This window comes from Antechinus flavipes, chromosome 2 (genome assembly GCF_016432865.1).
Source record: "Antechinus flavipes isolate AdamAnt ecotype Samford, QLD, Australia chromosome 2, AdamAnt_v2, whole genome shotgun sequence".
NCBI lineage: Eukaryota > Metazoa > Chordata > Mammalia > Dasyuromorphia > Dasyuridae > Antechinus > Antechinus flavipes.
The window spans coordinates 330589791-330609019 of NC_067399.1; the positions used below are offsets into that span (position 1 = coordinate 330589791).

The following is a 19229-nucleotide window of genomic DNA, read 5'->3' on the forward strand; positions in this document are numbered from 1 at the left end:
ATTTAAGGTATTCCAGGGTGATGCATAATTTCTATTAAATCACTTCTAAATTCAGAAAAAAATGATACAAACCATTAAAACATATAGCTACCTCTATGAAGTTCTTACTCATTCTAAATAAGGTTATATAAATGAAAATATTAAAATCGAAACCAAATTATTAATAATCTGCAATTTAAGACTGGGAAAAGCAAAAAAAAATCATGTTCTTTTTGAAGAATCAAGAACGTAATGGATTTTTTTTTCAGTCTTTAATCATCATTTAAAATTTTATTTTTATTGAGTAATTTTTTGATTTTACATCATCTTCATTTTTAAATATGTCACTATTACTTCCTTTACCCAGCAAGCCATCACTTCTAATAAAGATTTAGTAGAGAAAGAAAAGCAATTTGGCAAGATCAGTGAATTCACTATTCCATGCTTATAATCCTCTGTCCACTGAAAAGAGGGGAGTGATGTGCATTTTTTTCAGCTCTTGTCTTAAACCAAGCTTGGTCATTTATGACATAGACATCAGTTTATGATTTTTGTTTCATTTATGTAATACATTCATTGTATATAATTATCTTACTTAATTTGTTTATAGCTAATAGTCTATATTTTTTATAATTTAAAGAATATATTGAGTTTTTTTCCTCTGATCCTCACAACTTGAGATAGATAGGATAAACAAAATTATTTACATTTTATAGATGAAGAGAAGATCAGTTAACTTATCAAATGTTATATAGTAAGAAAATGACAAAACAAAGACTACAACCCAGTCTTCTGAGTCCACCTATAATACTCACTCCATTATATTACTGTACTTAAAAAAAAAAATTTGATGACTGAAAAAAAGCATCAGAGTGTAGTAGAGAGAAAACCAGCCTTGAAGTGTATGTGTTGTCTTCCATGCAAATACAGAAGTTATAAGATCAACCTCTCAGTGACCCCAATCAATTCTAGAAGACTAAGTTGGCAATTTGCATTGGTAGAAGGAGTTTCTACACTAAAAGGCCCCATATCAATGAACCACAGATCTAGAGAAAAAGAGGAAAAGGAAAAAAAGCATTCTCTCAACAAAGAATGGCTTCATCTGAAATGCAGTCATGTTTTATCTCCTTCAGTATAGCATTGAACATCATGATATACAACAAGAACTTAAGTATTAACATATATCAAAGTATATATCATGTAAAACTACTTACAAACAATCTGTTGCTTTGCCTCTGCCTTAGCATTTGAATCTTGCTCAGACTGGAAAACTAAAACAGACAATTTTTTCGTTCACTTCATTGGTAAAATATATTAAAGAATAAAAAAAGGGCCCCCGTTATTTTACTATTACTTTGTAACTTACCCAGTTCTAGCAAAAGTTTGTCTAAAGCGATAAACAGGTCATTCATTTTGGATACTTTGAGGGGAAAAAAAAAGGGGAGAAAATCCATTATCAACAATTATAAGAGAATTTTCTGAAAGTAATATGGAAAACATATATTCCTATACTCTTAAGTTTTTTTTAAGTTATTACTTCTCCCTGTCTCTGAACAACAAAATAAACTATTTCTAAAAGAACAAGTTTTTGAAATTATTAAGAAATATAAGAAGCCTCAAGGATAGAGAGAATATTTTAATAGTTCAATCAACTAACAAGTATCTATGTATAAGACTATGTACTAGGTCCTGGGAATACAAAAAACAAAAACCAGTGTCTGGTTCAAGGAAAGTTTATATTCTATTAGGAAACATATGCACATAATAAATAAATAGAAGCACCAATATGTAGGTGGGAAGAAATCATTAGAGACTTCATGTTGTAAATTGCACTTGAGCTGCACAGAAACAAGGGATTCTCTGAAGCAGAAATGAAGAGAAAAAGCATTCCAAGCAGATAACCTACACAAAAGTTCAGCAAGGAGAGATAGAATGTCATAAATGGAGACCAGAAACTAGGCTAATTTGAATGGATTACAGAGTGTGTGAAGAGGAATAAATATAAGTCTGGAGTTCAAATTGTTAAACAACAATCAGAAGTGTTTTTGTACTTTATCCTAGCGGCAAAAGGGACTCTGGAGTATCTGACAAAAAGTGAAATGGTCAGACCTATGCTTTAGATATAACTTTGGCAGCTTAGAGATTTAGTATTATACTCATCCAGGTCAAAAAGCTGGAGGTAAAGACACCAAATAGGAGGTTATTGCAATAGTCCGGGTGAAAGATAATGGTCAGGTGAGTTGAAAGAGATGTTGTGCAAATAAAATACACAATACTTAATAATTGATTTGATGAAGGCAGGTGGTCCAAAAGTGTCAAGTGTTAAAGATACTATAAGGTCATGAAATAGGGTAAATGGAAGGATGATAGTGCCCTCAATAAAAGGAAAGTAAGGAAAAAGTAATTTTAGAAAGAATGGCTAAGTTACTTTGGACATAATGAATTCAAGTGGACAGTGGAACATGCAGTGTGAAATGTCCAGTTATATAAAGCTCAAGAGAAGAAACAAGATACACAAAACTAGGAGTAATCTGCATAGAAATGATAATTGAAATAATATAATTCAAAGGTACAGAGAAAAACAGAGTCCAGGAAAGAGCCTTGAGTTTCATCCACAACCAATAGATGATCCAGAAAAGGAGAATGAGTAGTGGCACATAGAAACCAGAAAGAACAATGTCACAGAAAGAAAGAGAGAGAGAGAGAGAGAGAGAGAAAGAGAGAGAGAGAGAGAAAGAGAGAGAGAGAGAGAGAGAGAGAGAGCAGCAAATATCTAGGAGAAAAAAAATAGTGATACTGTCAAACGCTGCAGCCAAGTCAAGGATAAGCCTTGTGAAAAAGTCACTGTATTTGACAATTAAGAGATCATTGGTAACTTTGGAGAAAGAAGCTTTAATCAAATGATAAAGTCAGAAACACAGATGGTAAAGAAGCAGAAAAGAGAGAGAGGAGAGAAAGTGGGAGTAGACAGGTTTTTATTGGTTTTTTTAATCTGTGAAATAAAAAAAAAAAAAGATATAGAAAGATAGCTTGAGTGTATGGTAGGGTCAAGTGAAGGTTTTTAAGCAAAGCCTTATATAAAATTCTCTATAGATAAAAGACAAAATATTTTATGTAGCTAATTATTTATATGTTGTCTTCCCATCATAATGTAATTGCCTTAAAAGAAGAGATTGTTTTTGCCATTCTTTACATCTTAGCATAGTTACTGGCAATTCATCAGGGTTTGCTGATTGACTGATTAGGAGGTAGCTAGGTTATATATAGTGTAAAAAAAATTATCAAGTAGAGCTCAGACACTAGCTGTATGACAGTGGACAAATCATGTAACCTCTCAGCCTCAGTTTCTTCATTTGTAAGGTTAGTGTGAAGATCAATGAGACAGCAGACATATAGTTTTTACAAAGTTTAAAATATCATATAAATGCCAAGCGCCATCATTATTAAATAGACATTTTTAGGGAAATCAAGGAAGGGCAAAGAAAAAGAGACAGAGAGAGACAAACAGAGATAAAGAAATAGAATACAGAGTATAGGGAATGATTTGGAGGACAATCTGTTCTAGGAGATGAGAGGGAATAAGATTAAAGGTACAAGTGAAGAAGAGGTCTTGACAAGGGAAGTGTCACTTTTTCATCAGAGACTGAAATAAAAGAGAAGAGAATGGAAAATGATGCTATGGTATTTTGAGATATGGAAGGGAATTCATGAGAATGGTCTCAAGGGAATCGTGGAAGGCCCTTGAGGAGATGAGGCATATATTGTATTTCAGTGAATAAAGCACTGCAATAAATTCAAGAATCATAGCACTTTGAGCTTGAAGTCCAGCTTGAACACAACTTCGGTGGCCTCAGGTGAGTAACAATCTCCCCAGGCCTCAGTTTCCTAACCTGTAAATAGGAGGATGAACTAAATGATCTGAGGTATCTTCCAGATCTAAATTTATGATTCTAAGAAATCTGGAGCAATAATTGAAAGGATGCAAATAAATGAATTACAGAAGAGTAAATAAAAGAATGACCTTGCAATAGGGAGGGCCCAATTGAGACTAACTAGGTAACTTAAATTTGTAATGGACCCTATTGTCTATTACAATGGCTACATGCTTATAAAGCTTGTGTGCTTCTTTCACAGTTTAGTAGTAATTTGTAGGAGTAAAGGAGTCTGAAAGTAAGGATAATCCAGGCTTGGGGTTTGACAAGACATAAGAGATGTTGGACAAGGAAGGGTACAAGCAATCTGAAAGAATAATTCAGTATAAAGTTAAACTAGTTAACTAATTGACAAAGATTAGGAAGAGACGGAAAGTGAAGCCAGGGCAGGGCTGATGGTCTGAAGAAGGAAAGAATGAATTGAATGAATGAAAAATATATATATTTGACACTATGTGCAAAACACATACAAAATTCTAAGTATACAAATAGAAAAGGCAAAAGTCCCTAGCTCCTTATATCCTTAGAGTATAGCAGCAAAGCAGATGGAAATATCTTTTCTGTCATTTCCACTGATTAAAAAATATATCAGCTGAATCATTCAACAATGTCAAGGGCTTTGGTAACAGCAAAGACACTATGACTATAATGTCTGCTATAGTGCTGTATCTCCACAGCCTAGGATCATGTCTGAGGAAATTGGACTAAAAACTTACCAAGGCTCAGACCCTTCAGTGTTTAGTAATTGTTTACATCATTACAACAGTTCTTTGAAACCACAGAGATTCGTTGTTTTTTATAAAACAAGTTTAAAGTAGATGCCTAGGGAACAGAGTATTGCCTTGAGAATCCATAATGTGGGTAATTTATCCTACTTTACTTAACATGACAATAAAATCACTGATTCACAACAAACAAAAATACTCTTATACTAACATTTACTGATCTGAATAAATACATATAGTCTGTGTATATAGATAGATCAATTTTATATATGTGTGTATGCATGTGTATGTATATGCTTATCCCATCTTTTACAGGAAGCCTTTCCCAATCCTTCTTGATTCTAGTTCTTCCATTTCTTAATGATTTCCTATTTGTTCCACATATAGCTTGAGGTGTCTATGTGTGTGCATTTGTGTGTTGTCTCCCTCCCAGTAGGCTATAAGTTCCTTAAGGGCAAGAACTGTCTTTTGCCTCTTTTTTGTATCCCCAGTACTTAGTACAGTGTCTGGCACATAGTAGGTATTTAACAGTGACTGCTTTAAGATGATAGGAAAAAATAATGATGAATATTGGAGGGGATGCGGGAAAACTGGGACACTGATGCATTCATTGTTGGTGGAGTTGTGAATGAATCCAACCATTCTGGAGAGCAATCTGGAATTATGCCCCAAAAGTTATCAAACTGTGCATACCCTTTGATCCAGCAGTGTTACTTCTGGGTTTATACTCCAAAGAAATACTAAAGAAGGGAAAGGGACCTCTGTGTGCCAAAATGTTTGTGGCAGCCCTGTTTGTAGTGGCTAGGAACTGTAAAATGAATGGATGCCCATCAATTGGAGAATGGTTGAGTAAATTGTGGTATATGAATGTTAAGGAATATTATTGTTCTGTAAGAAATGACCAGCAGGATAAATACAGAGAGGACTGGTAAGACTTATATGAACTGATGCTAAATGAAATGAGCAGAACCAGGAGATCATTATATACTTCAACAATGATACTGTATGAGGATGTATTCTGATGGAAGTGGATTTCTTTGACAAAGAGACCTAACTGAGTTTCAATTGATAAATGATGGACAGAAGCAGCTACACCCAAAGAAAGAACACTGGGAAATGAATGTAAACTATTTGAATTTTTGGTTTTCTTCCCGGGTTATTTTTACCTTCTGAATCCAATTCTCCCTGTGCAACAGGAGAACTGTTTGGTTCTGCAAATATGTATTATATCTAGGATATACTGCAACATATTTAACATATATAGGACTGCTTGCCATCTAGGAGAGGGGGTGGAAGGAGGGAGAGGAAAAATCAGAACAGAAGTAAGGGCAAGGAGTAATGTTGTAAAAAATTACCCTGGCATGGGTTCTATCAATAAAAAATTATTATAAAATAAATTTAAAAAAAAAGAAAAAGAAAAGTGACTGCTCAATTTATTATGTACAAGGGCTATACAAACACATACACACACATATAAAAACACACATTCAAGCTATGTATATATGTGTGTGTGTATATATATATATATATATATATATATATATATATATATATATATAATATGTATACATATATATAGTCCTAACTTATGATTTCATTAGTGTATAAATTAAGAAAAATTACTCTGCATGCAAATCAATTCTTGAGTAACTTATCCTAAAGAAGTGACCAGAGCCTTAAGAGGTTCCAAATGATTGCCCAAGATCATTTAGCCTGTATGTAACAAAGGTAGGGCTGCAGTCTAAATTATTAGGGCTCTAAAATTAAAAGTGTGTGTGTGTGTGTGTGTGTGTGTGTGTATGAGAGAGAGACAGAGAGAGAGACAGAGAGAGAGAGACTGAGACCCAATCTTTCAACTAGGCTGGGTGATAGGAGGGGCACAGTCCTGTAATCCACAGCTGTCTGCAAAATGGATTTCCACTTTGGTCAGCAGCTAGGTGTCAGAGTGGATAAAGTCCAGGGTCTGGAATCCAAAAGACTTGAACTCAAAAACAAAAATGCTCCATCTACTGGAGAGTTTTGTATTAAAATATGTAACTATTTATTATTTAGTTGTTTAGTCATGTCTCATTCTTCTCCATCCCAGTTGAGCCACTAAAAATTAAATTAACTATCGCCCCCCCCCAATACCTAGAGCCAATTAGGTACCACAAATGGGGGGAGGAACTTAAGACTTGAATTCACAAAGTTATCTCCAGATACTTTTTAGCTGGGTGAACCTGAGAAGTTCATTGAAATCTGTCTGTCTCTCTTTCTTCATCAGTAAAATGGGGATAATAGTAGCACTTACCTCTCAGGGACTTTGTAAGGATCAAATGAGATATATTTGCAAAGCACTCAACACAGTACCTGGTACATGGTAGATGCCATATAAACATTAACTTTATTATTAACATCATTATCATTATTAATTTTTGGTATTTCTTATGGTAACAAAGCAAAAATACATCACCGTATATATTGTTCATTCCATTTTTAAAAGGAAGCTTATTCCAATCTCTGTTAATTAATTCCTATTTATGCTATATATGGCTTGCTTTGTATATATTTGCATGTTGTCTCACCCCTTAGACTGTAAGCTCCTGAGGACAGAGCTTGTCTGTCTCCTTTTTAAAACCCCGTATTTAGCACAGTACCTGGCACCTGGCAAAGGCAGGGGTGATATTCCTCGAAGGCACTTTGACCCCAAAGCAAGACCCTTCCCAAGAGACAGACAAGCATGTAACCCAACAGCGCCTTCCAGTCCCGCCAGATTTCTCCTCCCCTCCCCTCCCCCCTCTGCCCTCTTCTCTCCCCCTTGGGGGTTTTGGTAACTCCCCTCCCCCTCCTACCACCATTTCTTCTATCCTTTCCTTGCACCAGTTCCCCCAGGCCTGACTCGGGCTTAATCTCGCAATGAAAGCCTGCAGGCCCACGCCCTAAGGGCGGCCCTTTCAGGGGCTTCCCAGCTCGAGGCTGCCTCTCCCCCGCCCCACCACTCCCCACCGCTGACCTCGGCCTTAAACCCCTCAAATAGATGAAGAAACCTTTCCTGCGGAAGCCTCAGTAAGAAGGCTCCCAGTGAAATCACTTGGGACACTCAGGGGTCAAGCCCGGGAATTTCAGGTATTGCCTCCGGGTTCATTCTCGAGGCGGGAGCATGCGCAACTCTCACAGCCTGAAGGACTTTTCCCGCCACTTCCAGTGGCCCCCTCCGAACGTCATCGACATTCTGGGTTAGGACTGGGCTTGGAAAACGCAGGCCTTCAGGTCACGTGCGTACTCACGACGGAGCATAGCCACGACCTTTAGGAGGGGCGCAGAAAAGTTCTTCTTCAGCAGTTTGTTGAAGCCTGATTGGAGGATGAGTCAAGTCGACCGATTGGCTAGTATTTTTTGAGGCTCTCCTATGTTCCAGAGACAATTTAGCACACTTCCTTCTAATGCTTCTTGACTCGCTGATTGATACAGGTTCAAAGAATAAAACAAAACCAACTTTTTTTTTTTTAATTAAAGCCTTTTATTTTCAGAACATATGCATGGATAATTTTTCAATATTGATCCTTAGGAAACCTTGTGTTCCAATTTCCCCCCTTCCCTCCACCCTCTCCTCTAAATGGCAAGTAATCCAATATATGTTAAATGTGGTAAAAAAAAAAAAATATGTTAAATCCAATATGCACACACACACACACACACACACACACACACTTGCTGCGCAAAAAAAATCAGATTAAAAAGAAAAAATGAGAAAGAAAACAAAATACAAGCAAACAACAACAAAAAGAGTAAAGATGCCATATTGGGATCCAAACTCAGTTCCCACAGTTCTCTTTCTGGGTTTAGATGGCTCTCTTCATCACAAGATCATTGGAACTGGCTTGAATCATCTCATTGTTGAAACGTTCCATCAGAACTGATCATCATATAATCTTGAAAAACCAATTTTTTTTTTTAAGAAACTCTGCAATTAACTGTATTATACATACTCTAGGGTAGGGGTCTAGCAAGCAAATACCTTTTTAATGCATGAGATTTAAAGCCATAAGAGACCTTAGGGAAGATTCCTTTTTCACAAAAAGAAATTGAAGTTTGACTTGCCCAAGTTCACAGAAAGCAAAGAGCAGAATCAAGATTGAAACAAACCTAGGCTTCTGCCTCCAAAATCTACTCTTGATATTGCACTATTATAATTAATTTTAAAAAAAAACATTTTCTGCTCTAAATCACTGTTGATTAGAGAAATGCAAATTAAGACAATTCTGAAATACCACCTCACACCTCTCAGATTGGCTAAAATGACAGAAAAAGATAATGATGAATGTTGGGGGGAATGTGGGAAAACTAGGACAGGAATACATTGTTGGTAGAACGGTGAACAGACCATCCATTCTGGAGAGCAATTTGGAACTATGCCCGAAGGGCTATCAAACTGTGCAAACCCTTTGATTCAAGAATGTTTCTACTGGGCTTATATCCCAAAAAAATCATAAAGAAGGGGAAAGTGCCCACATGTGCAAAAATGTTTGTGGCAACCCTTTTTATTATGAATTGAAAACTGAGTGGATGCCCATCAGTTGGGAGATGGTTCAATAAGTTATGATATATGAATGTAATGGAATATTATTGTTCTAAAAGAAACAATCAGCAGGATGATTTCAGAAAGGCCTGGAGAGACTTACATGAACTGATATTAAGTGAAATGAACAAGATTTTATGATAATCAACTCTGATACAAGTGACTTTTTTCAATAATGAAATGATTCAAGCCTATTCCAATAGACTTGTGATGGAGAGAACTATGGGAATTGAATATGGATCACAACATAGTATTTTCAGCTTTTTTTGTTGTTGTTGTGAGCTTGCTTTTTTTTTCTTTCTCATTTTCCCCCTTTTGATCTGATTTTTCTTGGGCAGCATGATAAATGGAAATATGCATAGAAGAATTGCATATGTTCAACATATATTGGATTACTTGCTGTCTATGAGAGGGAAGGGAGAAAAATTTGGACCATAAGATTTTGCAAGGGTGAATGTTGAAAACCAACTTTGTATGTATTTTAAAAATAAAAAGCTATTATTTAAAATATATTTTCATGGCATGCAAACAACTTTGAAAATATAGGTGTCTGGGTTGTATTTTGCTTTTGGTTGTTGTTAGTGAATCTGTCTATATGTATTTCTTATATTAAACCCTGAAAGAATCAAAATTCATAGTTGTAAAAAAAATGAAGAAATGTTTTAAGAAATATGATGATGATGATGATGATGATGATAGGTTGAAGCACCTTTTTAAAAGTATGTTTCAAAGAAATCCCCTTCCATCAAAATATATCCTCATACAATATCGCTGTCGAAGTGTATAATGATCTCCTGGTTCTGCTCATTTCACTTAGCATCAGTTCATGTAAGTCTCGCCAGTCCTCTCTGTATTCATCCTGCTGGTCATTTCTCACAGAACAATAATATTCCATAACATTCATATACCACAATTTACCCAGCCATTCTCCAGTTGATGGGCATCCATTCATTTTCCAGTTTCTAGCCACTACAAACAGGGCTGCTACAAACATTTTGGCACATACAGGTCCCTTTCCCTTCTTCAGTATTTCTTTGGGATATAAGCCCAATAGAAACACTGCTGGATCAAAGGGTATGCACAATTTGATAATTTTTTGGGCATAATTCCAGATTGCTCTCCAGAATGGTTGGATTCGTTCACAACTCCACCAACAATGCAATAGTGTCCCAGTTTTCCCGCATCCCCTCCAACATTCATCATTATTTTTTCCTGTCATCTTAGCCAATCTGACAGGTGTGTAGTGGTATCTCAGAGTTGTCTTAATTTGCCTTTCTCTGATCAATAATGATTTGGAACACTCTTTCATATGAGTGGTAATAGTTTCAATTTCATCCTCTGAAAATTGTCTGTTCATATCCTTTGACCATTTATCAATTGGAGAATGGCTTGATTTCTTATAAATTTGAGTCAGTTCTCTATATATTTTGGAAATGAGGCCTTTATCAGAACCTTTAACTGTGAAAATGTTTTCCCAGTTTGTTGCTTCCCTTCTAATCTTATTTGCATTAGTTTTATTTGTACAAAGGCTTTTTAATTTGATCATTATACACTTCGACAACGATATTGTATGAGGACATATTTTGATGGAAGGGATTTCTTTGACAAAGAGACCTGAGTTTCAATTGATAAATGACGGACAAAAGCAGCTACACCCAAAGAAAGAACACTGGGAAACGAATGTGAACTATCTGCATTTTTGTTTTTCTTCCGGGTTATTTATACCTTCTGAATCCAATTCTCCCTATGCAACAAGAGAACTGTTCGGTTCTGCAAACATATATTGTATCTAGGATATACTGCAACATATCCAACATATAAAGGACTGCTTGCCATCTAGGGGAGAGAGTGGAGGGAGGGAGGGAAAAAAAATTGGAACAGAAACGAGTGTCAATATAAAGTAATTATTAAATAAAAAAAAAAGTATGTTTCAGTTGATCAGTGATAGGTAAAATCAACTCATCAAATACAAAACCCCCCAAATATTTTACACATTGAACTGTGTCTGTAAAGCTTAGGAAAGTTTAGGACTTGTGATGTCACAAAACTTTGTGTTCCAATTTTCCTCCCCTTCCCCCACACTTCCCCCTAAATGACAAATAGTCCATGTATTCTTAAAAAAACAAAACAACAACAACAACAACAACAAAAATTACTGCCTTTTTAAAAAATAGGTAATGCCCACCTACATTCTTTTTTTTTATTATAGCTTTTTATTTACAAGTTATATGCATGGGTAATTTTACAGCATGGACAATTGCCAAACCTTTTGTTCCAATTTTTTCCCTCCTTCCCCCCATCTCCTCCCCCAGATGGCAGGTTGACCAATTCATGTTAAATATGTTAAAGTATAAATTAATACAATATAAGTATATATGTACAAACAGTTATTTTGCTGTACAAAAAGAATCGGACTTTGAAATAATGTACTATTAGCCTGTGAAGAAATCAAAAATGCAAGTCTATGTAGTCTTCATGTTAAAGTAAAATTTGTTTCAATCAGTCCACCTAATCCCTCTGTTCTCCATTTTACTTTACATGTAAAAAATCAATATTAGTTAAAAAAACTTCATCACTCGCAAGAGTCTTCCTTACTTAAATACATAATCATTCATTTGTCCTATGTATTTTTATTCTTTACATTCTAAATTAATGCAACACTGAATTTAATTTTTTAATGTTTTATTTTATTTTCCTCAATTACATGAAAAAGCAATTTTTAACATTCATGATGATTTTTTCATCATTTTAAAGTTTCACATTTCCTCACTTCCTCCTCTCTCTCCTCCTTGAAAAGGAAAGAACATTAGCATAGATTATACATGTGCAATCTAATATTTCCATTAGTCATGCTGCAAAAGAAAGCACAGACCAGAATATCAGTTCTTTCTTTGGGGGTAGACAGCATTTTTCATTATAAGTCCTTCCCAATTGTCTTGGATCATTGTATTTCTGAGATTAGCTGAATCATTCATAGTTGATATCATTGTACTATATTGCTGTTACTGTGTACAATGTCTTCCTGGTTCTGTTCACTTTATTTTGCATTAGTTCATATAAGTCTTCCCAGATTTTTCTGAAAGTAGCAGGGAGATGGCCAGCTTTTTCTACAAAGGATCTTTGTAGGTTATAAGAGGAATTCAAATAGCACTCTGATGACAAGTCACTAGAAGCAATGACCTCTGAGAGTCATTAGAAAAAATGCAGAGATTCTCCTTGCAACAGAATTCCATAGGCTTAAAAATATCTCTTAGGACTAATTCCTATAGTCAGCTCAGTCAATTAGAGTACAGCTTTTTAAACTTTTGTTCTCAATATCTTTATATTATTAAAAATTATTGAAGCTCTGTCCAAAGAGTGAATTACATTTATAGATTATTTAATGAGTTAATTTTGAACTTATCAACCCTCTGAAAGTGTTTTAGAGACCCCCAGAATTCTCTGGAACACACTTTGAGAATCACTGAATTAGAGGATCCAGACAAGAACCATACTTTTAAGTGACTGAAATCAGGATTTATTCTTACCTGTCCTCTTAAAGATGAAGCCAGTTCCCAGAAGTTGTGTATACACTGAAATCTGGTTCAGAAGTACTCTTATAGCAGTAATTAGTCATTTTCTGAATAGGCTAACAGCCTATTTCTCTCTTTTTTTTTGCAAGGCAATTGGGGTTAAGTGACTTGCCCAGGGCCACATACCTTAGTAAGTGTTAAAAGTTTGAGGTCACATTTGAACTCAGGACCTACTGATTTCAGGAACAGCACTCAATTTACTGTACCATTTTTCATCTCTCAAATGATGATGCATGATTTCTGAACAGACTAACAGCAATTGACTTCTTCTATTTCTCAGATGAGCCATCTTTTCCAACATATGATCTTGGACTAATTACATCATGAGTTGATCTTTCTAATGCCTTTGGATATATATTAAAAATTAATTCTACAGACCGTTTTATTTACTCTCCAAGGAAAAACAGGCTTCCATTTAACTATAATTTCATTTTGTCCTAATTTTTAAGCTAATACTGATAGGATTCATTTCCTCCAGTAGTATGTGGACACATTGGTCATTAGAAAAGGACTTCATTAAAATATATATTTTATATTTTTTGTATGTCCATCTGCCAAGATAAACTCAGGAACTATATGAACACAATTACAAAACACTTCTCACACAAATAAAGTCAGATATAAACAACTGAAAATATCAATTGCTCATGAGTAAAGTGAGCTAATACAATAAAAATGACAATTCTACCTAAATTGGTCTATTTGTTCAGTGCTGTACCAATCAAACTGCCAAAAAATTATTTTATAGAGCTAGAAAAATAATAACAAAATTTATCTGGAAGAACAAAAGGGCAAGAGTATCAAGAGGATTAGTGAAAAAAAATACAAAAGATGGTGACCTATCAGTATTAGACCTAAAATTATATTAGAAAGCAGCAGTCATCAAAATAATTTGGTACTTGTTAAGAAATAGAGTGGATCAGTGGAATACATTAAGATACACATAACACAATACTCAAATACTATAGTAATTTAGTGTTTGATAAACTCCAAAATTTCAACTTGTGAAATAAGAATTCAATATTTCACAAAAATTCATAAAATTGGGAAAACTGAAAAAATAATGTCAGAAACTCAGTATAAACCTACATCTCATGTCCCATATCAAAATAAGATAAAAAATGGGTATATGACTTGGGTATAAAGGGTGATACCATAAGCAAATTAGGAGAGTAAGGAATAGTTTACCTATCAAATACTTGGAAAAGGAAGGAATTTATGACCAAAGAAGAACTAGAAACCATTATAAAATGCAAAATGGGCAACTTTTATTAAATTAAATTTAAAATATTTTTGCACAAATAAAACCAACACAAATCAGATTAAAAGGGAAGTACAAAGCTGGAAAATTTTTTATAGTCAATGTTTTTTTTTCCTTTTTTAATAATAGCTTTTTAAAAAATACATGCAAAGATAGTTTTCAACATTCATCCTTGCACAACCTTCTGTTCCAATTTTTCTCCCTCCCTTCTCCCACCCCATCCCCTAGACATCAAGTAATTCAATATATGTTAAACATGTGCAATTTTTCTAAATATATTTCCACATTTATCATGCTACACAAGAAAATTAGATCGCAAAGGGGAAAAAATGAAAAAGAAAAAAACAATGTCAAAAAAGGTGAAAATACTATGTTGCGATCCATATTCAGTCTAACTGGATACAGATGGCTCTCTCCATCACAAATCTATTGGAATTGGTCTGAATCACCTCACTGTTGAAAAGAGCCAAGTCCATCACAGTTGATCATCACATATTCTTGTTGGTGCTGTATACAATGTTCTCTTGATTCTACTCATTTCAATTAGCATCAGTACATGTAAGACTGTCCAGACTTTTCTGAAATCATCCTTCTGATCATTTCTTATAGAACAATAATATTCCATTATATTCACAACTTATTCGGCCATTCCCCAACTGATAAGCATCTACTCAGTTTTTAGTTCCTTGCCACTACAGAAAGGGCTGCTACAAATATTTTTCCACATATAGGTCTTTTTCCCTTTTTTAAAGATCTTTTTGGGATATAAACCCAGCAGAGACATTACAGTCAATGTTTCTGATAAAGGCTTCATTTCTAAAATATATAAAGAACACTGTCAAAGTTATGAGAACACAAGTCATTCCCCAATATATATAAACGGTCAAAAGATATGAATAGACAATTTTAAGATCATGAAATTAAAGCCTTTTATCATAATATGGGAAAATGCTCTAAAACATTATTGATTAGAAAAATGCAAACTAAAAGAACTCTTAAGATACCATTTCACACCTCTCAGATTGGTTAAGATGAAGAAAAAGATAATGATAAATGTTGAAGAGGATGTGGGAAAACTGGGACAGTAATGCATTATTGGTGGAGCTGTGAAATGATCCAATAATTCTGGAGAGCAATTTGGAACAATGTCCAAAAGGCTATCAAACTGTGTATAGCCTTTGATCCAGTAGTATCACTACTGGGTCTATATCCCAGAGAGATCATAAAAGAGGGAAAAAAACCCACATATGCAAAAATGTTTGTAACAGCTCTTTTCTAGTGGCAAGGAATTGGAAATTGAGTGGATGTTCATCATTTGGGGAATGGATAAATAAGTTATGGTACATAAAAGTAATGGAATGTTATTCTTCTATTTAAAAAATGATGAACAATCTGATTTTAGAAAGACCTGGAAAAAATTACATGAACTGATGCTAAGCAAAACAAAGGAGAACCAGGAATACAGTATACATAGCAACAACAAGATTGTGCAATGATCAACTATGAAATGTTTGATTCTTTTCAGCAGTTCAGTGATCCAAGGCAATTTCAATAAACCTTGAATAGAAAATGCCAACTACATCCAGAGAGAGAACTATAGTGATTAAATGTAAATCAACATATTCTATATTCACTTTTTTTCTTTTTTTCTCTTGTTTTTTTCCCTTGCCACTTTGTTCCCTTTTGTTCTGATTTTTCTCTTCCAATATGATTCATAAAGTAATGTGTATTTTTAAAAAATTAATGTACATATATAACCAGAAAAAAAGAAAATAAAAAGGAGAAAAAATGCTTATCATATTTATCATTCAGACTTAAATTAATATTTATACATCATAATAATTTTGTGATTTTTAGCACTCTCCAGCCCCTTTTTTATTATTCTACTACTATCATTAAAGAAGTAAAAAGGTACTATATAAAACTAAGGGATATTGCCATGACTTCATGACTAATTGATGATGAATATTTGTATGCACAGATAGGGAAACAATAACAACATGTTTATATGTTTGAAAAATACTTTATATTACCTCATTTGAACCTCACAGTAATCCCATAAAGCAAGAATTAGAGTTATTATTACTTCTCTTTTACAAATGAGGAGACTGACACTCAGAGAAGTTAATTGATTTTCCCTTAGTCACATAGCCACTGTTTGATATTGTGGTACAGTGGGGAAAGAGTTGTATTTGCAGTCAGGAAACCTGGATTTCAACCTCAGATCTGCTACTTATTATCTATAAGACCTGAAGCAAGTCACAATTTCATGGAGTCTCGGTTTCCTCATAAACTGAGGTCATTAGACTAGATAATCCTTTCCAGTTCTAATTCTATGTTCCTATAAGCTGAGATGTCAGTGGCGGAATTGAAAAGCAGGTCCTTTTTTTCTTCAAGCACTCTAGCCAATTTGCCATGTTGCTGAGACACATTCAGCACCACATTCTCCCTTAAGATTGCTGAGACATAATTTCCATTATGTTTGAAGAAGTCAAAACTTGTTGACTTCTGGAATCCAGAGTCACTATGAGCATAAGACTTTTGTGGAAGCAATTAATAAAAGCTGCTTTATTTTAATTGAAAAACCTTTTAAAAGAGTCACAAAAAAGTATTTCATATGATTATTGGAAATAATTATTTTTCAATGTCACTCAAAGACATTGTGTTTTGATAGTATTAACTATATTTAGGGGCAACCCCATTGAGACCTATATGCTGCTCTATTTTCTCATGGTATTATTCTATTTTTATCATTCACAGAAAACTACAAATCCCTGTTTTTAGTTTGAACCCTATAATTTAACTAATTCATTTAGCAAAAATTTTATTATGTCTACTATTACTATTGCAAAGCATATGCCAGGAACAAGAGCTTATTTCAATAATGAATGTGTAGTAGGCTACAATAAATTATTATTCTAAAAACAGATTCTCAGATGCTAAAGGGAGGCCCTCGACAGGCCCAGTGTGGAAGAAAAAGCCTTGGGAATTTAAGTACATACTGAATATGAATTAATTAGTTTAAAAGCAACAACAAATATAACACTAGAATTAATGGATTTGCATCAGAAAAAAATTCTTACATTCAACATTGATGATGTCATTTGGTTCCTCATTTTGAAAGTATAAATTGACTCCATTAATATACCATTAATCAACAAAAGAAAAAATTTTTCTAAAAGGTAAGCATAATGAGCTTTGAGTATTTGAAAAGTTATCAGTGATTCTTCATCTCTGAAAAGTGTTAACATGGCTTAAATTGCTTTGAGATTTCAAACATAAGTAAGGATTTTTTTTTATTGTAATGCTCATTGAAAATTAGAAGGGTGTCCAAATTCTATCTATGTAGCTCTCTAATAAAAGGGTAGAGAACCTCAGATGCCAAAGAATTCATCTATTTAGAGGCAGGAAAATAAATTACTTCTTGATATCTTCCTTTCCACAATCATGTAGTTAAAAAATCCACTTTAAAGTCATATTTCATTTGAAAAAAAAGTATCAACTTCTAAAAAGTGTGTATGTATTTTGTGAATTGCTTGAGGATATATGAACTTTCTGATATATATTTTGGCTTACAGATAGGCCCTTTTAAAAAAAAATCCATTTCAAATTTAATTGTGTTGCAGAGAAAAGAGATTGCCAAATAAATATGTGATTAAATTCAGAATAGGTGAGGTGATCCTATAGCAATTAAAAATTGTAAAAATTGTTATAGTCATATAACCATGCCTGTTTCAAACAGAAACTACTATTTTTTTGTTTTGGTCTGAACCAATGATTTCAAAATTATGAGATCTTTCCAGTATGGAAACTCCCTCCACTGTTACAGATCAATAATTTTTCTGTAATTTGTAATCTTAAAAAATTGGGATACTATGAATTCCCCATGGTCATACAACTGGTATATATCAATGACAGAACTTAAACCAATGTCATCCAGACTCCAAAGCTAGCCTCTGTCCACCATATCATATTACTTCTCAAAGACTTGTTATTACTATGTACCACTTTTGGGGGAGATTGAGATTAACCAAAAAAATACTGGCTGAATATAGATATTGAGTTTTGGCTATTTTTGTCTCTTTGTGCAAGGTCATTCCTGGTATTAGATAAATGAGTATGCTGAAATAGAGGTGCTCAGATGATCTTGAAAATTTTAGAAGGTCTGGTGGCCTATGGCTACAGCACAGTAGCAATGTTTACTGGCAGTTTTTACCAGAGGGATGATGGATCATTATGGGGAAATCTTCCCTATTAGATTTTGGCTACTCTCAGGAGAGGATTCTGAGAACTTCATTGAGATAAATATTTTTTAACGAAGATTTAACGTCCTGAGAAGAGTTTTCCCTCATCCCCTCTTAGCCTATTTATAAGATAGTAGAAATATCTCATAGGATTTAGGCAAGGGATTATGAAATCTGGCAGTTTTGAGAAGGTCTAGCTAAGAGACACCCCAGATATAGCATTCCCCCGAATAAATAACATAAGTTTCTGGCTGCTCCCACCATCATTCCTGTTACTTCTGGCGTCTTCAACAGTTGAAGCAGGTGCTGGAACAGGATGAACAGTTTACCCATCAGGAGAGAAATGGAAATTTCTGAAATGGGGAAATAAGCAAGAGATGGCTGCCTCCAGCAGAAACAAGTGCAACAACCTGAACAGAGAAAGGACCTCAGTGATAGTAAACTGTCCCTTGATCTTTTTCCTTTCTTTTCTTCTCTCTCCATATATTTAAACAGATTTGGGAAAAACTCATGTCCTATTTTTAAGGTTCTATTGCTGTTGGTAGTTTATAAACCTGATTTCCTTTTTTTGTAAATAAGAGGGTTCTCATCATCAACAGGTATGTCAGAATGTATGTAGAGGGATGGCCCTGAAAGGTTCTGCATTTCACATACTATGTTAGGACCTTGAAGTTCTGGATGGGAAGATTAAAAAAATAACCTCTGGAGTTATTAAGCCACTCTTTCTTTTATAAATGATTCTATAGAAGAAAATTAAAGTTTAACTTCAGAGCTCACTTAGATTTCCCCCAGAAGACGGAGCTAATTGGAGTCAGGGGCCTGCTAAGGAGTGAGGCTGGACTCCACCTCTAAGAAAAGGAAATTGCTAATAGTAATGGAGGAAAAAAAAAGTCCCCCTTATAATTTGCAGGGATTTTTACTCAGCCTCTTTCCAAATGGGAGGAAAAGTGAGGAGAAC

The 19229-nt window shown here is 34.4% G+C and overlaps 1 protein-coding gene and 1 long non-coding RNA gene across 2 annotated transcripts in view; both read right to left on the reverse strand.

Annotated features, from left to right (window-relative positions):
- C2H14orf39 (chromosome 2 C14orf39 homolog) overlaps window positions 1-1391 on the reverse strand; it is a 28288-nt gene extending 26897 nt beyond the window's left edge. Inside the window, exons 1-2 of the mRNA XM_051977772.1 lie at window positions 1346-1391; window positions 1194-1250 (exon numbers count right to left, since the gene is read on the reverse strand). Coding sequence (XP_051833732.1) covers window positions 1194-1250; window positions 1346-1391 — 103 coding nt within the window. The remainder of the gene's footprint in view (window positions 1-1193; window positions 1251-1345) is intronic.
- A 4392-nt stretch (window positions 1392-5783) lies between these two features.
- Window positions 5784-19229, reverse strand: part of LOC127549600 (uncharacterized) — a 1392683-nt gene continuing 1379237 nt past the window's right edge. Inside the window, exon 3 of the long non-coding RNA XR_007950668.1 lies at window positions 5784-5802. This is a non-coding gene — a long non-coding RNA (uncharacterized LOC127549600). The remainder of the gene's footprint in view (window positions 5803-19229) is intronic.